Below are 23,828 nucleotides of genomic sequence, written 5' to 3' on the forward strand. Positions count from 1 at the left end.
ACAGATACCGATATCAATGGCATAGTAGTTAGCTAATAGATATAACAAATAAGGAATTATATACTTATTATGCATAAAACATACATATGTATTAATAGACACTCGAATTTGTGAAGTGTGAAAAACTGTAAAACTAATAAAGAAAAATGCCAAATCAAAATCAAAGAAAACATTTATTTAGGGGTAACCACCAAGCAATTAATGCAAAAGTAAATCCAAATCAGTAATTATAGTTCACTTTAGGTAGTTTTTACCCGACTACGTCAACGCAAAAGGAGGGTTATTTGTTATGGAAACAAAGTGTATTCAAATTATTAGCAGCGTCATTCGTTTTGCGCGCTTTTCAAACTGTAACATCGGCTGAATTTAAATCGGCGATGCCGATATATCGGTCTGCCGATTATATCGGCCGATATATCGTATCGGTATCGGTATCGTTACATCCCTAATAAGGACAGTCAAGCCGATCTGCGATCATCGCCAGGACAGTGTTGGCGCTGGCCCGCACGCGCCGCACCAGCGCAGCTGCGCGCACGCGCATGGTGGCGTGGAAACAGGCCGTGTGGGCCCCCGCGAACATGCCCGAAGCGCTACAGTAGCGGGGCAGCCCCAACACCGCCCTGAATGCGTTATTGTACTGGACGCGGAGCGCGTTGTACGCTCTTTGCGTGTAGTCCGCCCACAGGCCACACGTGTACAGCGACGTGCAGTACGCTTTGAAAAGCGTTATCTTCACGTCACTACTACAACGAGCAAACCTGCGAGCCAACATGTTCGCCCTTACGCACAACGCCCTCCGCTCCCGCTCCATATCCACATCATCCTTGAGGTCCGCAGTAACAATATGCAGTAGGTACTTGAAACTCTGTACTCTGTCTAAGAGAGCTCCGTTAAGCATGACAGGTGGCACATATTTTTTTAGGATACAGTTCCTACCTAGTCCATATACTTAATGTACCCATCAATATATTTCTGCCTGGTGTTTTTGGGTTTAATTCTTTTGAAATGAGGCGTAACTTTGGGCTGTGGACGTTTTTTATCGCTTACCTTCTTTCTAATGCTAAAAAAACGAACATAGCCATACAAATATTAGTACTATTATAAATGCAAAAGTGTGTCTGTTACCTCTTCACGCTTAAACCGCTGAACCAATTTAGATAAAATTATGGAGATAGTTTGAGACCCGAGGTCCTATATTTTTTATTGAATAATAATTTTGACTTGTTTTCAGAGATTTTTCTCCGTCATGAGATATTCGTGTGGAGGAAACGATCACCCTGATCCCAAAATGTTTGCACAAGTTTACCGATTGGCGTCTTGTTTTTCCCTAATACGCCCTCCGAAAGGTTGTAACGTTTCCGGCAAAGATTTGCTGAAGAACTTACTAGGAGCAAAGGATATGGTAACTGGTTCAAACGAGGCTAAGCAAGCATGGCTGGAAAGCCTCGACCATATACTAGATAATGGTGAACCATTGATTGATGGTTATGAAGACCATGACTACAACGAGGCTGTCACCAGTGACGCGGTGCAGTCTTACATTGCTGGGTACATCGTCCGCAAATTGCGAAAAATCGTAAAATGCAATAATTGTTTGAAACTCATACAAATGAGTCCCAATGAGGGAAAAATGTTAATGAGAAACGACGTAATCGATAAAATGGATTTATACGGCGGGTTAATTTATGCTAGTGACGATCTATTCAATCTGACCAAAATGATAGAGAAATGTGTGTTAAGAGCAATAAGCAAAGCTTTAACCAATATGGAGACGATCAGTGAAATTACGCAAGAATTACAAAAAGAAACATTGATAAAAGTTGGATGTGCCGACCATTCCAAACAAGTATCAAAAAAAATTATCGATATGTACGTAGTTATGCGAGCCCACTTTCTGGCAAAATATGAAAATAAACGTTACGACGCAGCCAAAACCAAAACTAAAATGAACAGGAAAAATGCCAAGTTATTGTCTTAATTACTAGTAGTTCGCCCCGAACTAAGAACTCGTATTCGCTGAAAACTACTGCGCACACTCAGGTTTTGATTTCCAACTCAATCTCACTAGTGATACCTACTAATACTTTATATACGAGATTACCGCCACGTGGGATGTTGACTCGACGATCATTGTTGCGATAGTCGTCTCGGATTTTTTTCCGTCATGAGATATTCGTGTGGAGGAAACGATCACCCTGATCCCAAAATGTTTGCACAAGTTTACCGATTCGCGTCTCGTTTTTCCCTAATACGCCCGGTTGTAATGTTTCCGGCAAGGATTTGCTGAAGAACTTACTAGGAGCGAAGGATCTGGTAACCATTGATTCATGGTTATGAAGACCATGATTACAACGAGGCTATAAACCAGTGACGCGGTTCAGTCTTACATTGCTGGGTACATCGTCCGCAAATTGCGAAAAATCGTAAAATGCAATAATTGTTTAAAACTCATACAAATGAGTCCTAATGAGGGAAAACTGTTAGTGAGAAACGACGTGATCGATAAAATGGATTTATACGGCGGGTTAATTTATGCTAGTGACGATCTATTCAATCTGACCAAAATGATAGAGAAATGTATGTTAAGAGTAATAAGCAAAGCTTTAACCAATATGGAGACGATCAGTGAAATTACGCAAGAATGACTAAAAGGAGCATTGATAAAAGTTGGATGTGTCGACCATTTCAAACATATATTAAAAAATGTTATCGATATGTACTTAGTTATGCGAGCCCACTTTCTGGCAAAATATAAAAATAAACGTTACGCCGCAGCCAAAACCAAAACTAAAATGAATAGGAAAAATGCCAAGTTATTGTCTTAATTACTAATAGTTCGCCCCGAACTAAGAACTCGCATTCGCTGAAAACTACCGCGCAGCGCGCACACTCAGGTTTTGATTTCCAACTCAATTACGAGATTACCGCCATGTGGGATGTTGACTCGACGATCATTGTTGCGATAGTCGTCTCAGCGGACGGTCTCATAGCGATGAGTCTCGACCAACACCTAGAGACTGGATCAAGGGTCAGATGCAGGCAAATTGTGACAAAACATTCGCTGATGTTAACAAGAAATAACTCAAAATGTAGTCAATATGATGGGTGCTGAGAAAGGGGCGGCTACAGGGCCTGGGGCCTAGGGCGGCAAAGACTGCAAATCCGCCACTACATTATACATATATAAAAATGTGTTCGGGTGTTTTTTTTTGTTTTGTAAGTGTTTTTATATTTTACTTTTATATTAATATTAAAAACGAAAAACAAAAAAGAGCCTTTTATTTCTCGCCGGTAAAACAAACACAATATTATAAACTTAAATTTACATTAGGTTTAGTATTACAATAATATTTAATATTCCTCAAATCAATGTTCTATTATGCTTGGTTATGTAATAAGTAGTAAGTAATTATATTTTTTTCTTGTAATTTATTCTGCAACAACCCCTCCTGTGAGGGTGAAGGCCTCCTCCAGTGATGCTGGTCATCACAATTTCTGTTCTCTATCTTTTTCAACTTACATATGTATATCAATATTAATTTATATATTAGTATTAAATACCTACAAATACAAATAATAAAAAGCTAATAAATACTCTTATCGGGATTCGAACCCGGGACCTCCTGCTTCATAAGCGGGGTCACTACCGACAAGGCTAAAAGACCGTCAAAAATTGGTTCGCGATGCACAGTGGCGCCGCGGCGCGGCCTATTTAATGTTTTTGAGGGACACTTTTTAATACATGAAGATTGTTTTCCTCATCTCTACCTTCCATAGTGCTAATATATAATATTTGACAAGCACAGTCAGACGTTAGAAGGTAAAGGAAAATAACCTCCTCTACATAATACAACCTCGGCCGCTTGCTGATTTTACGTTTCAAAATGTTGTCAGCTGATTTTCTTGTTAATATGTATTTTATTACGCGCATGCAGGTTGTATAATGAAAAATGTATGAATGCGGATATATTTGGCAGTTCGTTAGGGTTATTTAAGAAGAAGATTTACTCTTTATTAAATACCTTAGTGTGAAAGTTAGGTTAAGTTATTTATGTACATTATGTGTTCTTTGTTGTTTTTTTTTTATAGTTGTTATACTTAGATAGCATTTCATAGTATTAAGTTTATTACAAAATATGTTTTACATATAGGGAACTATAGGTCTACACTATATGAAATTCTAGCTGTTAGCTTACTTACCTACATGTTTTATAAGACTGTTTGTTTCTAAATAAAAAATTAAATTAAAAATTACGTTATAAGGTATATGTGACAATAAGTGGGTGAATCAACTTTTTGTTGTCACTTGTTCAGCCTTGGCTACGGTCGCTATTAAAATCCTGATTTTATGGTATTTTTATAGTAGGGACAAAAATCTCATCTATATACGGAGCACTATTACCCCAATGGTTAATCCACACTTATTAAAAATATATTTGTTGTTTATGCAGTGAATGCGGGTTCGGAGAAGTGCCCGGGCGGCTGGCGCGCCGCCGTGCGCCGGCGCCTCAACCGCAAGACGCTGCACAAGCGCGTGCCCGTGACGCGCTGGCTGCCGCGCTACTCCACGCAGGACGCGCTCGGCGACCTCATCGCGGGCGTGACCGTCGGCCTCACCGTGATCCCGCAGTCGCTCGCCTACTCCAACATCGCGGGGCTGCCGCCGCAGCACGGCCTCTACGGCTCGTTCGTCGGGTGCTTCGTGTACATCGTGCTGGGCGGGTGCCGCGCCGTGCCCGCCGGGCCCACCGCCATCGCGTCGCTGCTCACGTGGCAGGTGGCGGGCGGCGTCATCGAGAAGGCGATCCTGCTGTGCATGCTGTCGGGGCTGGTGGAGCTGCTGATGGGCGTGCTGGGGCTCGGCTTCCTGATCGACTTCGTGTCGGGCCCCGTGTCCTCGGGCTTCACGTCCGCCGTGGCGCTCATGATCGCCACCAGCCAGGTCAAGGACCTGTTCGCGATCAGCATGTCGGGCACCACGTTCCTGCAGCAGTGGATCTCCGTGTTCCGGAACCTGCACGGCGCCGCGCTCTGGGACCCCATCCTCGGCTTCGTCTGCATCGCGCTGCTGCTCTCTATGCGGGTCAGTCGCATTTCATTATATGTAACAAAACAATACCGCCTACTCTATTTTTAAGGGAGGTTGTACAATCAGAGGGGTAGTTAGGGTAAATTAAAAACCACATTACGCGGTTGTATGTGTGACTGTATGTATCTACGAAACTTCCATGAAACTAATAATTACAAATGGTACCTAGTGCTTGAAGAAAATATGAGTACGGTTACGCCATCTAGCGACGAATAGTTAGTACGTTCTATTGGTCGCTAGATGGCGTAATCTGTACGCACCCTTAAAATATTTATATTGTTCAAGCCTCTTTTTATGGCTGTTTGTTCATTTATATGAAGGCAGTTGTTGTTATATTATAACTAAAAAATCTTCAGGTTGAGTTTAAAGTACTTAAAAAAGTCCCAGACGTGGTATTTGCACAGTTCATATTTTTTTGTCTGTAGATAATTAATTACATTAATTGTGCAAATAAATATATTTAACTTTTATTGATGGTAAAATGGTTTTTTATATGAGAAATATTTAGGAAAGTTTAAAAGTTCAGAACGAGTGCCTGATTCGTAGGAGGTGCATATGTATATAGTTTAATAAAACGTTGTTATAAAATAGTGAGTATGTAAACGTTACGGAGGGTGCGTGTGAAGGTGTATACCTATAACTAACGGTCGGTTGTCTCCGGCAGCGCATCGGCATGGTGAAGCTGGGCGGCGAGGCGCCGAGCGCGCGGCAGCGCTGGGTGACGCGCTGCTGCTGGCTGCTGGGCACGTGCCGCAACGCCGTCGTCGTCGTCGCGTCCGGCGCGCTCGGCTTCTGGTTCGTCTCCACGCACGGCGCCGCGCCCGTGCGCCTCATGGGTGAGTCACTGGATCGCATACCCATCACTACGAACGACCGAAACAAACAGAATTTCTTTTTTACGTACGTCTACACTTATATAAGTTATGTACATATGAAAACGATTACTAAATGCCCTAAAACTTGAAACGCAACGTAACACACTACTTGCCGGCAGATGGCGTTAGTAGTACTCACTTTTCGAGCGATGAATACAGAATCGTGATAGTTACGCCGATCACCGAGAGATGTCTTTACTTGTACCTACTTTAGTCGACGCTACTATGTATTTCTTTTCCATAGATTATGGCCCGCCGATAATTTCTCAAGATTATCAGCCGACTGCACGATACTACCTACAACGGAGACTAAGCGTTTTAAGAATAACAATGTAATTAATAAGGGTTACAGATATACCGATCTGGTACAATTTATTTGCAAGAGTTTGTTTGGATGATAGCGACAGCCCGAACCTTGGTATTGTGGACATTGGCGTTCGCGGGCCTTCAAACAAACAGTCAGAGCGTTTAAAAAAACCGGGCAAGTGTGAGTCGGACTCGCGCATGAAGGGTTCCGTACCACAATGCAAAAAAAAAAAAAAAAACGGTCACCCATCCAAGTACTGACCACTCCCGACGTTGCTTAACTTTGGTCAAAAATCACGTTTGTTGTCCATACAACGGGGCCCATGAGCCCCATTTAAATCTTTATTTTATTCTGTTTTTAGTATTTGTTGTTATAGCGGCAACAGAAATACATCATCTGTGAAAATTTCAACTGTCTAGCTATCACGGTTCGTGAGATACAGCCTGGTGACAGACGGACGGACGGACGGATGGACGGACAGCGAAGTCTTAGTAATAGGGTCCCGTTTTACCCTTTGGGTACGGAACCCTGAAGTGTCGGTGAGTATAAATTGTTCTCAAAGTGGGCTGAGGCCGATATATAATATGAAAAAAAAAAATGAAAAAATGAAAAAATATTTATTGGTTTTGTATAAGTATTGCTACAATATAGGTCATATCATCATAGATATACGATTGTCTGCCGCGAATTTTACGTAATCGTGTCTATTAAAAGAACACTGTTACTTAAGCTATGAGACGACCCGTAGTCTCATACGGTTATACGATTACATAAAGATCACTCGATCGCAAAATTATTTTGACCTCTATAGGTAATATATAGTTTGCGTGTTGGCCTGCCTTACCATAAGCTCACATTTCCTAGGACAACCTAGAATTAAAGTAACTGATGTTATGTTTCTTTTTATGCTGTCAGCTGATAACGTGCGAGGCGGTTAGTAAGTCACCAGATCAGGCTCATGTCACCGATCACGACCACCATACAGTAGAGTAGCGTAGCGAAAGTAGAGTCAACCTTCTTCCATTCATCTCGCTGCGACAGTCGGTAGTGTTGGCCTATATATGCACTGCACTACACGGCCGGTTGCACCACACCGCCTCTAACTTGCTTCCTTGTCGTGTTTAACCAGTAACCCCTTGATAACAACTGCCGCGCTGGTCGGTTCGGAGTTTGCGTGGTGCAACCGGTCCGTATGGTTTTACCTTGGTTTTGCTCGATGTAACCCGCCGTGTGTGCGCAGGCTCGATCCCGTCCGGCGTGCCGGTGCCGGCGCTGCCGCCGGTCAGCTACGTGCGCGCCGACAACTCCACCGCCGACTTCCTCGAGATGATCTCGGAGATGGGGTCCGGCATCATCGTGATCCCGCTGATCGTGCTGCTGGAGGACATCGCCATCTGCAAGGTGTTCTCGGACGGCAAGACCATCGACGCCACGCAGGAGATGATCGCCATCGGCACCTGCAACATCGCCAACTCGTTCATGGGCGCGTACCCGGGCGGCGGCTCCCTGGCGCGCTCCGTCGTCTCCAACGGCTCCGGCGTGCGCACGCCCGCCAACGGCATCTACACCGGTACCTATATATACACCTATACCCATACCCATACCCACCGTGCAGCATGCCCCCACTATATACCTACCTGTCACCACTAAACTGGAGATCAATGTCTAATCACATACATTTGGTCAGGAAATTGACAGACCGAGAAATTCAAAATTCAATCATCAAAAATTTATTCTGTAATCAAGAGGTGGGCAATAAGTCAATACAAGTGACATCATTTAATATATATGTAGGTGTAAACATACCTACTGACTGAGTAAACATTAATTACATTAATAATAATAATTTTAAAATAAATAACTACTACAATATAACAGGGCCCATTAGTAGTAGGTAGGGGCCCATTGGGCAGTCGGGAGGCTCGGGCACGCCCTTGTAAATCAGGACATCATTACAATGAGGTGCCCGCGAGCCTCCCGACTGCCCAATACGTGCTGTGACTTAAATACAACTTAAGACAAGTTAGAATGCCTTACATGGGTCAGTCCCTACTGCGCTCCACCCGTCCACTCCATACTGACCGGCATGTTCCTTGCCGCAGGCATCATGGTGATCCTGGCGCTTCAGTTCTTCACGCAGTACTTCGAGTTCATCCCGAAGGCGGCGCTGGCGGCCGTCATCATCTCCGCCATCGTCTTCATGGTGGAGTACCACGTCGTCAAGCCCATGTGGAGAGCTAAAAGTAAGTACCCATAGATACTAATATTAGCGAGTTTCTAAGTATCAAATACATAGCTCATATTTGCTCTCAAAATCCAATAAAAGATTCAAGAAACGAACAAAGTGTATCTTAAACAACCTGCAACACACTTCAGCGACGGTAATCGCTTACCAGGCGACCCGTCAGCGCGCTTGCCTCCTATATATTTAAAAAATATTTTTCTGATGTTAACAGATTTAATGGCGATGAGTTGTCTTTGACAACAACGTGCGCAGCAATTTTTTATTTTATGTTCTTAGCTAAAAAAGAAGCACATCATCACTCCCGGTTCCCGGTTTGTTAATTTGGTTTGGTTTGTTTCAGAACTGGACCTGATCCCGGGCATCGGCACGTTCGTGCTGTGCCTGACGCTGCCGGTGGAGATGGGCATCCTCACCGGCGTCATCGTCAACATCATCTTCATCCTCTACCACGCCGCGCGCCCCAAGTTCTCCGTCGAGATGCTAAAGGTGACCAAGCGACAGTCAATGTGCCAGATTTTACAAGTCGGGGCAGTTTTCTATCTAGCCTTCGCAACCTAAATTTTACAGAAGTTTCGAGATTGAGTGCCGTTTTATTGATCAGGATAAAATTCCAAATTTGATAGTAAGAGTTCGATGTCGGTTGCAGACGGAGCGCGGCGTGGAGTACCTGATGATCACGCCGGACCGGTGCCTGATGTTCCCGTCCGTGGACTACGTGAAGAAGCTGGTGACCAAGTGCGCGGGCGCGAGCTCGTGCGAGGCCGGCAGCGGCCCGCTGCCCGTGGTGCTCGAGTGCACGCACATCTACAGCGCCGACTTCACGGCCGCCAAGTCCATCCAGCAGCTCACGGCCGACTTCCACGAGCGCCGCCAGCCGCTCTACTTCTACAACGTGAAGCCGTCGGTGTGCTCGCTGTTCGAGGCCGTGGCCAAGCCGGAGCACTTCGTCACCTTCTACGAGGACGAGGAGCTGGACCGCCTGCTGGCCGCCGACGAGCGCCTGCAGCCGCGCAAGACGCTGCCCCAGGGCCAGGTGTAGCCCCGCCCCGCCCCGACCTAGCTCAATTACTATATTTTTTGAGATTAAATTGACAGGTGTGAGTGATAACTATTTAGACGCAGAGACATATATTGTTACTAAAATTTTTAATTATTTAGATGTTGTAAATACGTTTCCTAGAGTGAGCTCCGAACTGATCGACGCGTGATAGCGTCGATGTAAAATCGCGCCCCGCGACGCGGGCCCGGCCCGCCCCGCGGGGCGGCAGACTAGACTAGTAGGGACTATATTCATAGCTATATATATTTTGTTAGAAGTGTTAAGGCGGAGGAGTCCGGCCGGCCGACGCGACGAGGTCGGCAGTCGGCCCCGGACCGGACTGATCGTACTTAGACAGTAACGCGCCTTGCGCCACGTTGTGATTCTAGCTCGTAACTACTTAATACAAGTCTCATTCTATCATAAATATTTAAATAAATTTACTTAGCGGCCACCAGTTTTAAAGAATCCGCATAATATTTTCCAGTTCGTTTTTACCGCTTATTTAATACCGTCAATATCTACACAACATATATTTGGAAGTTTGCAAAGTAGCTTTGTATTCTAAGCAGACCGACAATTAATGCATTTCCATATTACTCATATTAGTATTGCTGTATTGCTAGATGTGGTGCTTTGCAGCTGGAGGTCGCTAATTTTCCTCTATTTACCATCGTCGTATGCACCGCACGTAGTGCGGGCTCGAGGCGTATTCAGATACGTAAAATGTCACACCAATTTAATTTGAGTACTTAATATAACTGCACGTTACGTATCTAAATATGGCATTGTAGCGGAGGTTTGCCCGCGCCCGCGCCCGGCGGCGGCTCGCGTGCCGCGCGTACTCGCATTCTGAAATACACTTTATAATAAAATTATATTACCTATGCGTCTTATAAATGTATACACCTTTAGAAAACTTCAAGTATTAAAGGAATCTAAAATTACATTTTTAGGGATCCACTTTCGTGTTGGGATGAAATTAATCTAATGTAAATCTGTGGCTTTTTTTTCATATTTTAATGTAGGCAAGTAAATATAAACACAGTTACATCAGTTACAGCTTTAACCAGTCTGGTGAATCGTTTGTACAGTCACTAGTACCTATTTAAAAAGTTAATCGTGAATCGTGATTAACGAAGGGAGGGTGATTACTTTATCCCATAATAGTAGACTGGTAATTAATAGTACATTATTGTCGAGGCTCGGAAGTAGCTACTTGCAGGCTGAGGATTCGTTTTAAACGGACGACCTTGGGAGTCCGTTTAATTGAATCCGAAGCCAGCAAGTAGCCTTCCAGCCGAGTCATATATAGTGCTTTTCTCAAAAATGGTGCAAGAAATATAAATATCATAGAAATATTTTACAAAACCAACGTTCTTAAGTATATATATTCAGAGAAAAAAGCCCTTGCCGCCTTTTTATTTTTTTAATAAAAAAATAGAACTGTATTTTTCTGCCGAAAATACGCCAACCTATTTGAGACAACTAAATAGTCGCGGTACTAATCATCTGTTTGGCTGTTTAATGGGCCTGTGCCTTCATTTAATATGGCCATTTCAAATTTTAAAAAGTTTGGAACTCGACAAATAATGGAATTTGTATGCAACATTGCAGTCCCAAAAGCGAGACTGCAATGTTTTTAACTTTTTAATTTTTGAGTGACCATAAACTACGCGCTTCGCGACCTATTTTTTAGACGGCAAAGTCGACTTTGCCGTCCATTTTTGAGAAAAAGTTAATTTAATTTGTCTATAAAGGACAACTTTGAGTTGAATGGGAATATTACGCGGTACGTCGAGCTGTGACGTCGCATCGTTGGCGCGGCGTAAACGTTCTTACAGAGTGATATGATATCGTAACATAAATTATTTATTTTGTAGATAAATAAAGTACAACTTAGGATTTAATGTTAATAGTGTAAAGTTAAGTTGTAAAGCTTTAAGCGGCCTACAGAGGGCACCGCCGGCGCCGCGCCCCCTCCCCCCCCCTAGTCCTGCACGCCCGCATCCCCACCCCCGCCCCGTCCCCCAGCAGCAGCTCTGGAGATTACTCCGACGGCGCCGGACCATACAACAAAACTACATAATATATATCTACAAGTACCTGTAAAGTAACTATAGAATTAAAAAAAAATACCAGATGGACTATTTTTTATCCGATTTATGTATTGTAAAAGACAGGGAAGGATAATTATTAATTATATACCTAATGGATAAAATCGTATAAACTGATTGATATTTACGATTGATATTTTGTAATGATTTAATAAAATAAGTGACAGGAGTGATGTTAATATTATTGTGATAAGAGACGCCATTGACGCCCCCTCCCCCGGCCCGCAACCTCCTCCGTCCCCCTCGCCCTACCCTTCGGCCTCGCCCTGGCTGTGGGTGCGACGTCGGCGCCGCCCGAGGAGCGCGCCTAGCGCGCGGGATAGTATAATGTTGTGTTCTAAGAACAAATTAATAAACTCTATGAGGGTTACAAACTTATGAGTCGTTTTATTTGTCCCCTGAATTCCTCTCCTGGGCACAGAATAATTAATAGTACTACCGTACAGAAAGGAAACTTCCTACCAAACCGAAGTTTGACAGCGGTTCAGGGTCGAATCATGCTGTCCCTTTCTATTATATGGCACTATCCCTTTCGGCTATTTAGGGTTGTCAAAAATCAAGTGATTATCTTATCTGTGGTCGTGCACGCAAAAGGAAGTCAAGTGGTGCCAACCCAAATAATTGCTCGGAGCAATGCTGAGCCGAGCGTAGCCGAGTTTGACCGAAGTCAGGACTTTCGCACCCCTGGCTGAGGTGAGGCGCCGTGACGGCGGCTGGCTAGAGTATATGTTTGACGTAGGTAAGTCGGACTTTTGGCAATCCAAAGAAATATCTCGACAACTACGAGTAGACAAGTTCAGTTGCTTCTTGCTCGATCGAACTGGTATTCCGAAAGGTCATGATTTTAATACATTCAGTGCCAGTGACATCGGGTCATTCGGGTTCTCTGTTCGTATTTTTAGGGTTCCATACCCAAAGGGTGAAAATGGGACCCTATTACTAAGACGCTACATCACGAGAAAAAAAATGTACCCTGTAGCTTTATCATACCAATCGAAAGGCTTCATCATAAGAATTATTTTTTTGCTAACTAACATAGCGTCAGAAATTAAAGAAAGACCATGAATTTTAATATTTTTAATTCAAAATTTATTAATTTAATTTATCAAATGCTCAAAATGAGCCCCATTCTGTTGAATAAAAAATCACACTCTTTTGATTACGGCGCTAAATTTCATCAACTGTTATTTAAATAATACAAATTATAAGCGATTTATGAATAGAACAATCTTACTCGATAGTAAATTTCATAAACCACTGATCACGAATTGCACATTTATTTATGATATTTAGAATTTTTATAATTAGAAATATTGAAATAAATCGGGTGTAAGCAATGAAAAGCGCCCCCTAGAATCCCTGGAAGCCATACTAAGGCTTTTGTTTCTCTACCCGCCACTGGAGGGCTCTGGGGGCATACAAATATTCACTTTAGTCTCAGCATAAGAAAAAATCCATTGTGCTCACTCCATACATGAGTTTGAACAAAGTAATACTCAAAAATAGTCAACAAATTAATACTCAAAAATAGACAAAAATGCCAGGATAATGTAACACCCGCAAGATTAAGATGATATTATTATATTTATTACTTAAACAAGTGGAGGCCATCTAAAATAAGCTTCAAATTCAATAAACCTAGCCTAGGAAGATCTGTAGAAATTATTGACTCATTTAAATGAGACAAAACACACTTCCGGATATTGAAGAACTACGACGCCTGAAATAAATACGTGCTACTACGTGTACAAGCGAGTACTGCTTGAGTACGTCATAATTATATTGAAAATGTAAGCTTAGTACATAAGGTATCAAGAAAAAAAAAAAAAAAAAAACATCGACATTACTAATTAATTACTATGTCAATATCCTACAAAATCAGTGCAACAATATGATTTTGAATAAGGACAACAACAAATCTTTTTATAAGTACGCTAGATGGCACTGATCATTCAGATCGCTCCAAATAGATCGCGCTGTTAAAATTTTTCTACAAATAGTCCACCCATTAGAGGAATACAGTGGTTAGGTAAGGTTTTGAGTTAGGTTAGGTTTTGAGTTAGGTTAGGTTTTGAGTTAGGTTAGGTTTTGAGTTAGGTTAGGTTTTGAGTTAGGTTAGGTTTTGAGTTAGGTTAGGTTAGGTTAGGTTAGGTTAGGTTAGGTTAGGTTTTTTTTTTTTTTTTTTTGCGGTGAGGGAGGAAATACTCATGTATACCGCCGGCCCGTACCGACGGTTATGTCCGACTCAGCTGGGTATGGTACCCAGCCGCCTACGGACTAAAACCTCCCCCACTTCATGTTGAGTGTAATGTGTTTTTATTAGATGTGTGTTGAGTGTAACTGGAGTGTTTGTTTGATTTTAATTTAGGGATAACTGGCCCTCGCTAGAAATACGGGCGACCAGCTATCCTAAAAAGAAGTTTTGGGGGGACAAGTTCTGCCGCCCGACCGCCCGCCCCATGACAGAGTACAATGAGTGCGGGCGGCCGCCCGGCCACTGTCCCCCTGCAAGAGATTGGATATTACTGAGCGAGTAATTTCAATTGATAAGTTAGTGTTCATGTGATAAAGAAATAGATGCATAGATAGTTTTAAGGGGGGGCGCTAAGTGCCGACCGACCACCCGCCTCACGACAGTCAGTGAGTGCGGGTGGCCGTTCGGCCACCGCCCCCTTGCAAGAGATTAGAGAGTTTAATTCTAAGCTTTTGACAAAATTAGTGTTTATATGTTACATATGTGATGAACAATTAACTGCAATATTGATCAGCGTAAGCCAGTCAATATTACAGTTCTCATGCAAAGCAAAATGGTGTAATAATAATAATAGTTTCAATAACAAAGATATTTTACAGATAGGATACACTAAAGTTACAAGTGTTGTCGTCAATAAGCCATTACCACAAAAGAGTTACTGTTTACAAACTTATATAATTCGTTAAAGATTAAAGTTACATTTGAGTGAAATTTTAATATGTTAAATATTAATTAGATTGATAATCAATGCGCGATTTTATTCTCTGTAACATAGATCGCATTCGGGGGTAAAAAGTTGATGTTGCGCTATGTGCTGTGTTTAGCTTGTATTGGTCTTCAGTTACTTGTTTATTAAATGCATCACAATTGTGGCACTTTGTTTTGGTCTGATCTTTTTGGTTCGGGCATGATTTATATTCATGGTCAGACGATGCGCAATGTGAACAGATGATTCGGTACGTCGAGCTGTGACGTCGCATCGTTGGCGCGGCGTAAACGTTCTTACAGAGTGATATGATATCGTAACATAAATTATTTATTTTGTAGATAAATAAAGTACAACTTAGGATTTAATGTTAATAGTGTAAAGTTAAGTTGTAAAGCTTTAAGCGGCCTACAGAGGGCACCGCCGGCGCCGCGCCCCCTCCCCCCCCTAGTCCTGCACGCCCGCATCCCCACCCCCGCCCCGTCCCCCAGCAGCAGCTCTGGAGATTACTCCGACGGCGCCGGACCATACAACAAAACTACATAATATATATCTACAAGTACCTGTAAAGTAACTATAGAATTAAAAAAAAATACCAGATGGACTATTTTTTATCCGATTTATGTATTGTAAAAGACAGGGAAGGATAATTATTAATTATATACCTAATGGATAAAATCGTATAAACTGATTGATATTTACGATTGATATTTTGTAATGATTTAATAAAATAAGTGACAGGAGTGATGTTAATATTATTGTGATAAGAGACGCCATTGACGCCCCCTCCCCCGGCCCGCAACCTCCTCCGTCCCCCTCGCCCTACCCTTCGGCCTCGCCCTGGCTGTGGGTGCGACGTCGGCGCCGCCCGAGGAGCGCGCCTAGCGCGCGGGATAGTATAATGTTGTGTTCTAAGAACAAATTAATAAACTCTATGAGGGTTACAAACTTATGAGTCGTTTTATTTGTCCCCTGAATTCCTCTCCTGGGCACAGAATAATTAATAGTACTACCGTACAGAAAGGAAACTTCCTACCAAACCGAAGTTTGACAGCGGTTCAGGGTCGAATCATGCTGTCCCTTTCTATTATATGGCACTATCCCTTTCGGCTATTTAGGGTTGTCAAAAATCAAGTGATTATCTTATCTGTGGTCGTGCACGCAAAAGGAAGTCAAGTGGTGCCAACCCAAATAATTGCTCGGAGCAATGCTGAGCCGAGCGTAGCCGAGTTTGACCGAAGTCAGGACTTTCGCACCCCTGGCTGAGGTGAGGCGCCGTGACGGCGGCTGGCTAGAGTATATGTTTGACGTAGGTAAGTCGGACTTTTGGCAATCCAAAGAAATATCTCGACAACTACGAGTAGACAAGTTCAGTTGCTTCTTGCTCGATCGAACTGGTATTCCGAAAGGTCATGATTTTAATACATTCAGTGCCAGTGACATCGGGTCATTCGGGTTCTCTGTTCGTATTTTTAGGGTTCCATACCCAAAGGGTGAAAATGGGACCCTATTACTAAGACGCTACATCACGAGAAAAAAAATGTACCCTGTAGCTTTATCATACCAATCGAAAGGCTTCATCATAAGAATTATTTTTTTGCTAACTAACATAGCGTCAGAAATTAAAGAAAGACCATGAATTTTAATATTTTTAATTCAAAATTTATTAATTTAATTTATCAAATGCTCAAAATGAGCCCCATTCTGTTGAATAAAAAATCACACTCTTTTGATTACGGCGCTAAATTTCATCAACTGTTATTTAAATAATACAAATTATAAGCGATTTATGAATAGAACAATCTTACTCGATAGTAAATTTCATAAACCACTGATCACGAATTGCACATTTATTTATGATATTTAGAATTTTTATAATTAGAAATATTGAAATAAATCGGGTGTAAGCAATGAAAAGCGCCCCCTAGAATCCCTGGAAGCCATACTAAGGCTTTTGTTTCTCTACCCGCCACTGGAGGGCTCTGGGGGCATACAAATATTCACTTTAGTCTCAGCATAAGAAAAAATCCATTGTGCTCACTCCATACATGAGTTTGAACAAAGTAATACTCAAAAATAGTCAACAAATTAATACTCAAAAATAGACAAAAATGCCAGGATAATGTAACACCCGCAAGATTAAGATGATATTATTATATTTATTACTTAAACAAGTGGAGGCCATCTAAAATAAGCTTCAAATTCAATAAACCTAGCCTAGGAAGATCTGTAGAAATTATTGACTCATTTAAATGAGACAAAACACACTTCCGGATATTGAAGAACTACGACGCCTGAAATAAATACGTGCTACTACGTGTACAAGCGAGTACTGCTTGAGTACGTCATAATTATATTGAAAATGTAAGCTTAGTACATAAGGTATCAAGAAAAAAAAAAAAAAAAAACATCGACATTACTAATTAATTACTATGTCAATATCCTACAAAATCAGTGCAACAATATGATTTTGAATAAGGACAACAACAAATCTTTTTATAAGTACGCTAGATGGCACTGATCATTCAGATCGCTCCAAATAGATCGCGCTGTTAAAATTTTTCTACAAATAGTCCACCCATTAGAGGAATACAGTGGTTAGGTAAGGTTTTGAGTTAGGTTAGGTTTTGAGTTAGGTTAGGTTTTGAGTTAGGTTAGGTTTTGAGTTAGGTTAGGTTTTGAGTTAGGTTAGGTTTTGAGTTAGGTTAGGTTAGGTTAGGTTAGGTTAGGTTAGGTTAGGTTAGGTTAGGTTAGGTTAGGTTTTTTTTTTTTTTTTTTTTTCGGTGAGGGAGGAAATACTCATGTATACCGCCGGCCCGTACCGACGGTTATGTCCGACTCAGCTGGGTACCCAGCCGCCTACGGACTAAAACCTCCCCCACTTCATGTTGAGTGTAATATGTTTTTATTAGATGTGTGTTGAGTGTAACTGGAGTGTTTGTTTGATTTTAATTTAGGGATAACTGGCCCTCGCTAGAAATACGGGCGACCAGCTATCCTAAAAAGAAGTTTTGGGGGGACAAGTTCTGCCGCCCGACCGCCCGCCCCATGACAGAGTACAATGAGTGCGGGCGGCCGCCCGGCCACTGTCCCCCTGCAAGAGATTGGATATTACTGAGCGAGTAATTTCAATTGATAAGTTAGTGTTCATGTGATAAAGAAATAGATGCATAGATAGTTTTAAGGGGGGGCGCTAAGTGCCGACCGACCACCCGCCTCACGACAGTCAGTGAGTGCGGGTGGCCGTTCGGCCACCGCCCCCTTGCAAGAGATTACAGAGTTTAATTCTAAGCTTTTGACAAAATTAGTGTTTATATGTTACATATGTGATGAACAATTAACTGCAATATTGATCAGCGTAAGCCAGTCAATATTACAGTTCTCATGCAAAGCAAAATGGTGTAATAATAATAATAGTTTCAATAACAAAGATATTTTACAGATAGGATACACTAAAGTTACAAGTGTTGTCGTCAATAAGCCATTACCACAAAAGAGTTACTGTTTACAAACTTATATAATTCGTTAAAGATTAAAGTTACATTTGAGTGAAATTTTAATATGTTAAATATTAATTAGATTGATAATCAATGCGCGATTTTATTCTCTGTAACATAGATCGCATTCGGGGGCAAAAAGTTGATGTTGCGCTATGTGCTGTGTTTAGCTTGTATTGGTCTTCAGTTACTTGTTTATTAAATGCATCACAATTGTGGCACTTTGTTTTGGTCTGATCTTTTTGGTTCGGGCATGATTTATATTCATGGTCAGACGATGCGCAATGTGAACAGATGATTGTGGTAGCCTTACAATGCTTTCGCGTATGGCCATACTGCATGCACTTAAAACAATGCAAGATAGGTACGTGCTCCTCTGCATGCACCCGTTGGTGATCTATGTTGATTTTACCCAGTTGAATAAAGGCCTTAAAAGTGGATGGCGTCGTCATAAGTACAGCATTATACAAACGAGGATTTTTGTTGCCTTTTTTATAGTGGAATGAAATCTTATTGCTTTCATTAATTACATTTTTGAGCGGTTGATTTTGACTTATTATAATGTCAACAAGATCCTTTGTTGGAACATCTTCGGATATACCCTTTAAAGTAATCATGGGGCGAAGTGACTTTGAAGCTTCAGCGGCAACCTCCGCATTGACGTCGTTAGTCTTAGATAACGCAATGTCACGCTGTTCTTTTGTGTTAAATTCAATACGGACTTTGCCATTCGATATAAACTTTGTAGCGGTTGGGGCAAAGTCCGTATCACGGAAGGAGACCACTTTTCTCCATGTCTGTAAAGTTTCGGCAGCACCTTCGCCGGCCTTCTTAGAAGTGATGACAATCGCCGGATTCGTGGTCATCTGTGTAGGTTCCGAAGATACAGCAGCAGGCGCCTGTATTGCGGACCTACCCGTCACGGTAGCGTATGTAGTTTTAGTCGATGCTGTAGTGGGTTTTTCGGTCAACGAACGTATGTCACGCTTGAGAGACAAAATTTCCTTCTTTATTAGGTTGGCTGTGTCATTTTTTATATTATTCATAAGCGTTTCAATATTAGGTGGTGTTAGCGGCAGCGGCACCCGCAGCGGTGGTGGCGATGGCGGTGTTGTTAGCAGCTGCTGTGCGGGCATGAAGTCCGTCTGCGTTTGGATGGTGCGGTTATCTTTGCGAGTTGTAGTGGTTAGGTTATTGTTATTAATGGTGACGTTATCAGTTGTGATTGTAGTATTAGCTAACCCGCTGCACTTCTCTATATGCTCTTTTGCCCAATGACTTGATATGGATGATATTTTTCTTCCCGAAGTGTGTATATTCTTCTTGTTCTCGACCGTAACGCTTTTGTGCGAGCGATCGGAAATAAGATTCCTATTAATATTTAGGATTTCCGCCTCAATTTTGCGCAGATAGTCCTCAACGCTATCTTTAATTTCCACTATGAGATTACGAGGCACTAAGACATTCGTTTGCGTTTCTTTCTCTCTTGTCAGTATGTTTATATTTACATCGAGGGAGTCAAAATTAATCAAATCATTTGAAGTATAAGATGTTTCAAGCAATTGGGCCGAGCCACCGTTCTTTGTCGCCGGCTGCAGCAGCGGCGACGGCGGCAGCAGCGGCGACAGTGAAGGCTGATCTTGCAGTGTGACATTAGGGTCTGTTTGAACCCCTTTCGACGAACGGTCGGTAGGTGTAGGAGTTTGTGTTAAGATGCCCCGGATTTGTGCGCGCATCTGCTTTGCATAACTCGCAAATATAGATGGGATATTTTTGGCGGCGATCTTAATTTGCCTCTTGTTCTCAACAGTTATACTGCGGTGGGTTGTCGTAGTTTCGAGGTTTTCGAGTATCTGTTTAGATTCGAACTCGAGATCGCCAGCGAGCTCGTCGAGCAATCCAAGCACCGGATGGATGTTAGTGTCACGCATAGGCGACGGTGAACGTTCTCGCTGGGCAGGTGTGCCCGGCGGTGTGGTGAAGAGATTGTCAAACTGCTCTGACATGTTGAGGCTATTTACACTTTCGCTACTCATTTTCTAATGTAATTATATATATCGAGAAATAAGGAGAATACAAAATAGGTTAAATTTTAAGAAAAATATTAATTTTAATGCAACGAAGAGTTTTTAAGAAAGGGTTCTCTAAAGAAAATGTTAAAAACAAAAAGATCTATCAAATGAATTTAAAACAAGAGAAATCTACCGAGTGGAAATGAAGATAAATAAGTTTAAGAATGATTGCTATTATGGTTTTTGCAGGCACCGCTAAATTTCGAAGAAATTATTAATTTAAACTATGAAGATGTAAGAAAACTATTTACATGTATTAAACTCTTTTATAGATATAACAAAGACAGATTTTATTGTGAAGTAAAACTATGAAAAACTTGAAAAATGAGTGAGTTATGAATTTTTTAAAATAAGAAATATTAAAGGAACACTAAAAATTTTATATCTCCGTAACCAAACAGAATACGAACATAGAAATGATACCAAAAAATGGAACTTAATGAGCTTTAAATATGTACTAAGTTTCAGAATTTTTAAATAAAATTTGTTTAACAAACTATTAAAAAATGTGGTAAAGTTAGGTCAGAAGACGACGGAAGTGAACTTCGAAGTTATTCAAAAAACTGTAAGAGATACGATGTTGACTTATATAACAAAATGAATAAATAAAATTTACTTTACTTAATAAAATAAAAACTAGAAAAATCTATTGGGTGGATACAGAGATATTAGTAAAAATGTAGATTGCTTGTAGCTTTTTGGCAGGTGCAATTAAAAAGTGAAGAAAATAGGATATTTTTATGTGAAGTTGTATGAGAATATATTATTTTAGAATTGAATTATTAAGAAATGTCAAAAAGAGATTTTTAGGAAAGGAAAAAATATTGAAAAGTGAAAAGATGACTGAGTTACGAATTTTTGAAGAAGTGAGATTTTGAAAAGTAGTAAAAATTTGAATATCTACGGAACCACGAGGACTATGAAAATAAGTATAGTATCAAAAAATCGGGCTCGTTGAGTACTAAAATTGTGCCAAAAATCAATTTATTCAGGTAGTGTTTAGTTTGGTTTTTTTTTTTTTTTTTTTTTCTTTTTTTCGGTTAGGTTAGGTTAGGTTAGGTTAGGTTAGGTTAGGTTAGGTTATTTTAGGTTAGGTTAGGTTAGGTTAGGTTAGGTTAGGTTAGGTTAGGTTAGGTTAGGTTAGGTTAGGTTAGGTTAGGTTAGGTTAGGTTAGGTTAGGTTAGGTTAGGTTAGGTTAGGTTAGGTTAGGTTAGGTTAGGTTAGGTTAGGTTAGGTTAGGTTAGGTTAGGTTAGGTTAGGTTAGGTTAGGTTAGGTTAGGTTAGGTTAGGTTAGGTTAGGTTAGGTTAGGTTAGGTTAGGTTAGGTTAGGTTAGGTTAGGTTAGGTTAGGTTAGGTTAGGTTAGGTTAGGTTAGGTTAGGTTAGGTTAGGTTAGGTTAGGTTAGGTTAGGTTAGGTTAGGTTAGGTTAGGTTAAGGGTACGTCCTTCGGTAGATTTGGTTCAAACTCGGTATATAAGGGTTTCTTAAGGAGATCTAAAATCTGAACCCCCCTTTAGGGGTGGAAATCCCCCCCCTTCTGGGACCTCCCATACAAATTTTTCAGTTTTTATTTTTTTTAAATTAAAGTTACAAGACTATATGATTGGATTTGGGGTTGAACAAAAGATATTAAAATTTTACAGAAACGGTTTTTTTTTCATCTCTCTAGCTCTAAAAATAAAGATTTTAGACCCGGGTCAAATTTTTATTTTTCATTTTTTGATTTTTTTTTTTGTCCAAATCGGTCCCAAAAAAGGTCTATGTATACGGAAATGCATTAATCGCTAGTACTTTGTACTAGCGTCAGCTCAAAACTGAAGTCCATTTTGCTTTATCTCTTACCGTTTTCGAGATATATCGTTCTGAAGGTACGAATTTACGAAAAAACTTTGCTATTAGCTCCATCAGGGGCTGATGACTTTTTTGTATGGAAATATTGAAATCCGACTCGCACTTGACCGTTTTACATACATTAATTTTTTTTTTTGTAATTTCGGGTTAGTAAGTTCGGGTCATGATTTATATGGTAATCACCATCATCATCATCATCATCATCATCATCATCATCATCATCATCATCATTTTCGCTTTCAGTCGCCCACTGCTGAGTATAGGCCTCTCTTCGTGTACGCCACTTATATACATGCATTTATGTGTATGGTAATATTTAGTACAAAGTGACATGGCATAATGTATATTGACATAATCTGTCAAACTGTCAAATTGGTTTTTTTTTGTCAAATTTAGTGTAGAGTATTATATTTTGTCATAGTTTAGTACTAAATGTCAATGTTGGGTAATTTTTTGTAGACTGCATTTCTCATCTTAAGGGCCGGCAACGCACTTGCAGCCCCAGTGATCGATGTGCGTATGTATTTTTGGGCGAGTTTTTGGGTTTCGTATGGGAATCTTTGGTACAAAGGGGCATGTTACAGTGTCCCAGTGTATATTGACATGATCTGTCAAACTGTCAAATTTGACAGTTTTTGTCAAATTTAGTGTAAGATCATATTTTGTCATGGTTAAGTACAAAATAAAATTACTTAAATATTATTATTGAATAGAATAGAATAGAATAGGTAATTATATGGTAATCATCATCATCATCATTTTCGCTTTCAGTCGCCCACTGCTGACCTATAGGCCTCTCTTCGTGTACGCCACTTATATACATGCATTTATGTGTATGGTAATATTTAGTACAAAGTGACATGGCATAATGTATATTGACATAATCTGTCAAACTGTCAAATTGGTTTTTTTTGTCAAATTTAGTGTAGAGTATTATATTTTGTCATAGTTTAGTACTAAATGTCAATGTTGGGTAATTTTTTGTAGACTGCATTTCTCATCTTAAGGGCCGGCAACGCACTTGCAGCCCCAGTGATCGCTGTGCGTATGTATTTTTGGGCGAGTTTTTGGGTTTCGTATGGGAATCTTTGGTACAAAGGGGCATGTTACAGTGTCCCAGTGTATATTGACATGATCTGTCAAACTGTCAAATTTGACAGTTTTTGTCAAATTTAGTGTAAGATCATATTTTGTCATGGTTAAGTACAAAATAAAATTACTTAAATATTATTATTGAATAGAATAGAATAGAATAGGTAATTATATGGTAATCATCATCATCATCATTTTCGCTTTCAGTCGCCCACTGCTGACCTATAGGCCTCTCTTCGTGTACGCCACTTATATACATGCATTTATGTGTATGGTAATATTTAGTACAAAGTGACATGGCATAATGTATATTGACATAATCTGTCAAACTGTCAAATTTGTTTTTTTTTGTCAAATTTAGTGTAGAGTATTATATTTTGTCATAGTTTAGTACTAAATGTCAATGTTGGGTAATTTTTTGTAGACTGCATTTCTCATCTTAAGGGCCGGCAACGCACTTGCAGCCCCAGTGATCGCTGTGCGTATGTATTTTTGGGCGAGTTTTTGGGTTTCGTATGGGAATCTTTGGTACAAAGGGACATGTTACAGTGTCCTAGTGTATATTGACATGATCTGTCAAACTGTCAAATTTGACAGTTTTTGTCAAATTTAGTGTAAGATCATATTTTGTCATGGTTAAGTACAAAATAAAATTACTTGAATATTATTATTGAATAGAATAGAA

At 40.6% G+C, this 23,828-nt stretch overlaps 1 protein-coding gene across 1 annotated transcript in view; it reads left to right on the top strand.

Annotated features, from left to right (window-relative positions):
- The window catches only part of LOC134667577 (sodium-independent sulfate anion transporter-like), a 37,471-nt gene extending 27,901 nt beyond the window's left edge, over positions 1–9,570 (top strand). The window contains exons 3-8 of the mRNA XM_063525010.1: positions 4,452–5,083; positions 5,754–5,925; positions 7,512–7,841; positions 8,374–8,514; positions 8,857–9,002; positions 9,163–9,570. Coding sequence (XP_063381080.1) covers positions 4,452–5,083; positions 5,754–5,925; positions 7,512–7,841; positions 8,374–8,514; positions 8,857–9,002; positions 9,163–9,555 — 1,814 coding nt within the window. The 3' untranslated portion in view covers positions 9,556–9,570. The remainder of the gene's footprint in view (positions 1–4,451; positions 5,084–5,753; positions 5,926–7,511; positions 7,842–8,373; positions 8,515–8,856; positions 9,003–9,162) is intronic.
- Positions 9,571–23,828: the final 14,258 nt, after the last annotated feature.

The sequence above is a fragment of the Cydia fagiglandana genome, chromosome 9 (genome assembly GCF_963556715.1).
Source record: "Cydia fagiglandana chromosome 9, ilCydFagi1.1, whole genome shotgun sequence".
Lineage (NCBI taxonomy): Eukaryota > Metazoa > Arthropoda > Insecta > Lepidoptera > Tortricidae > Cydia > Cydia fagiglandana.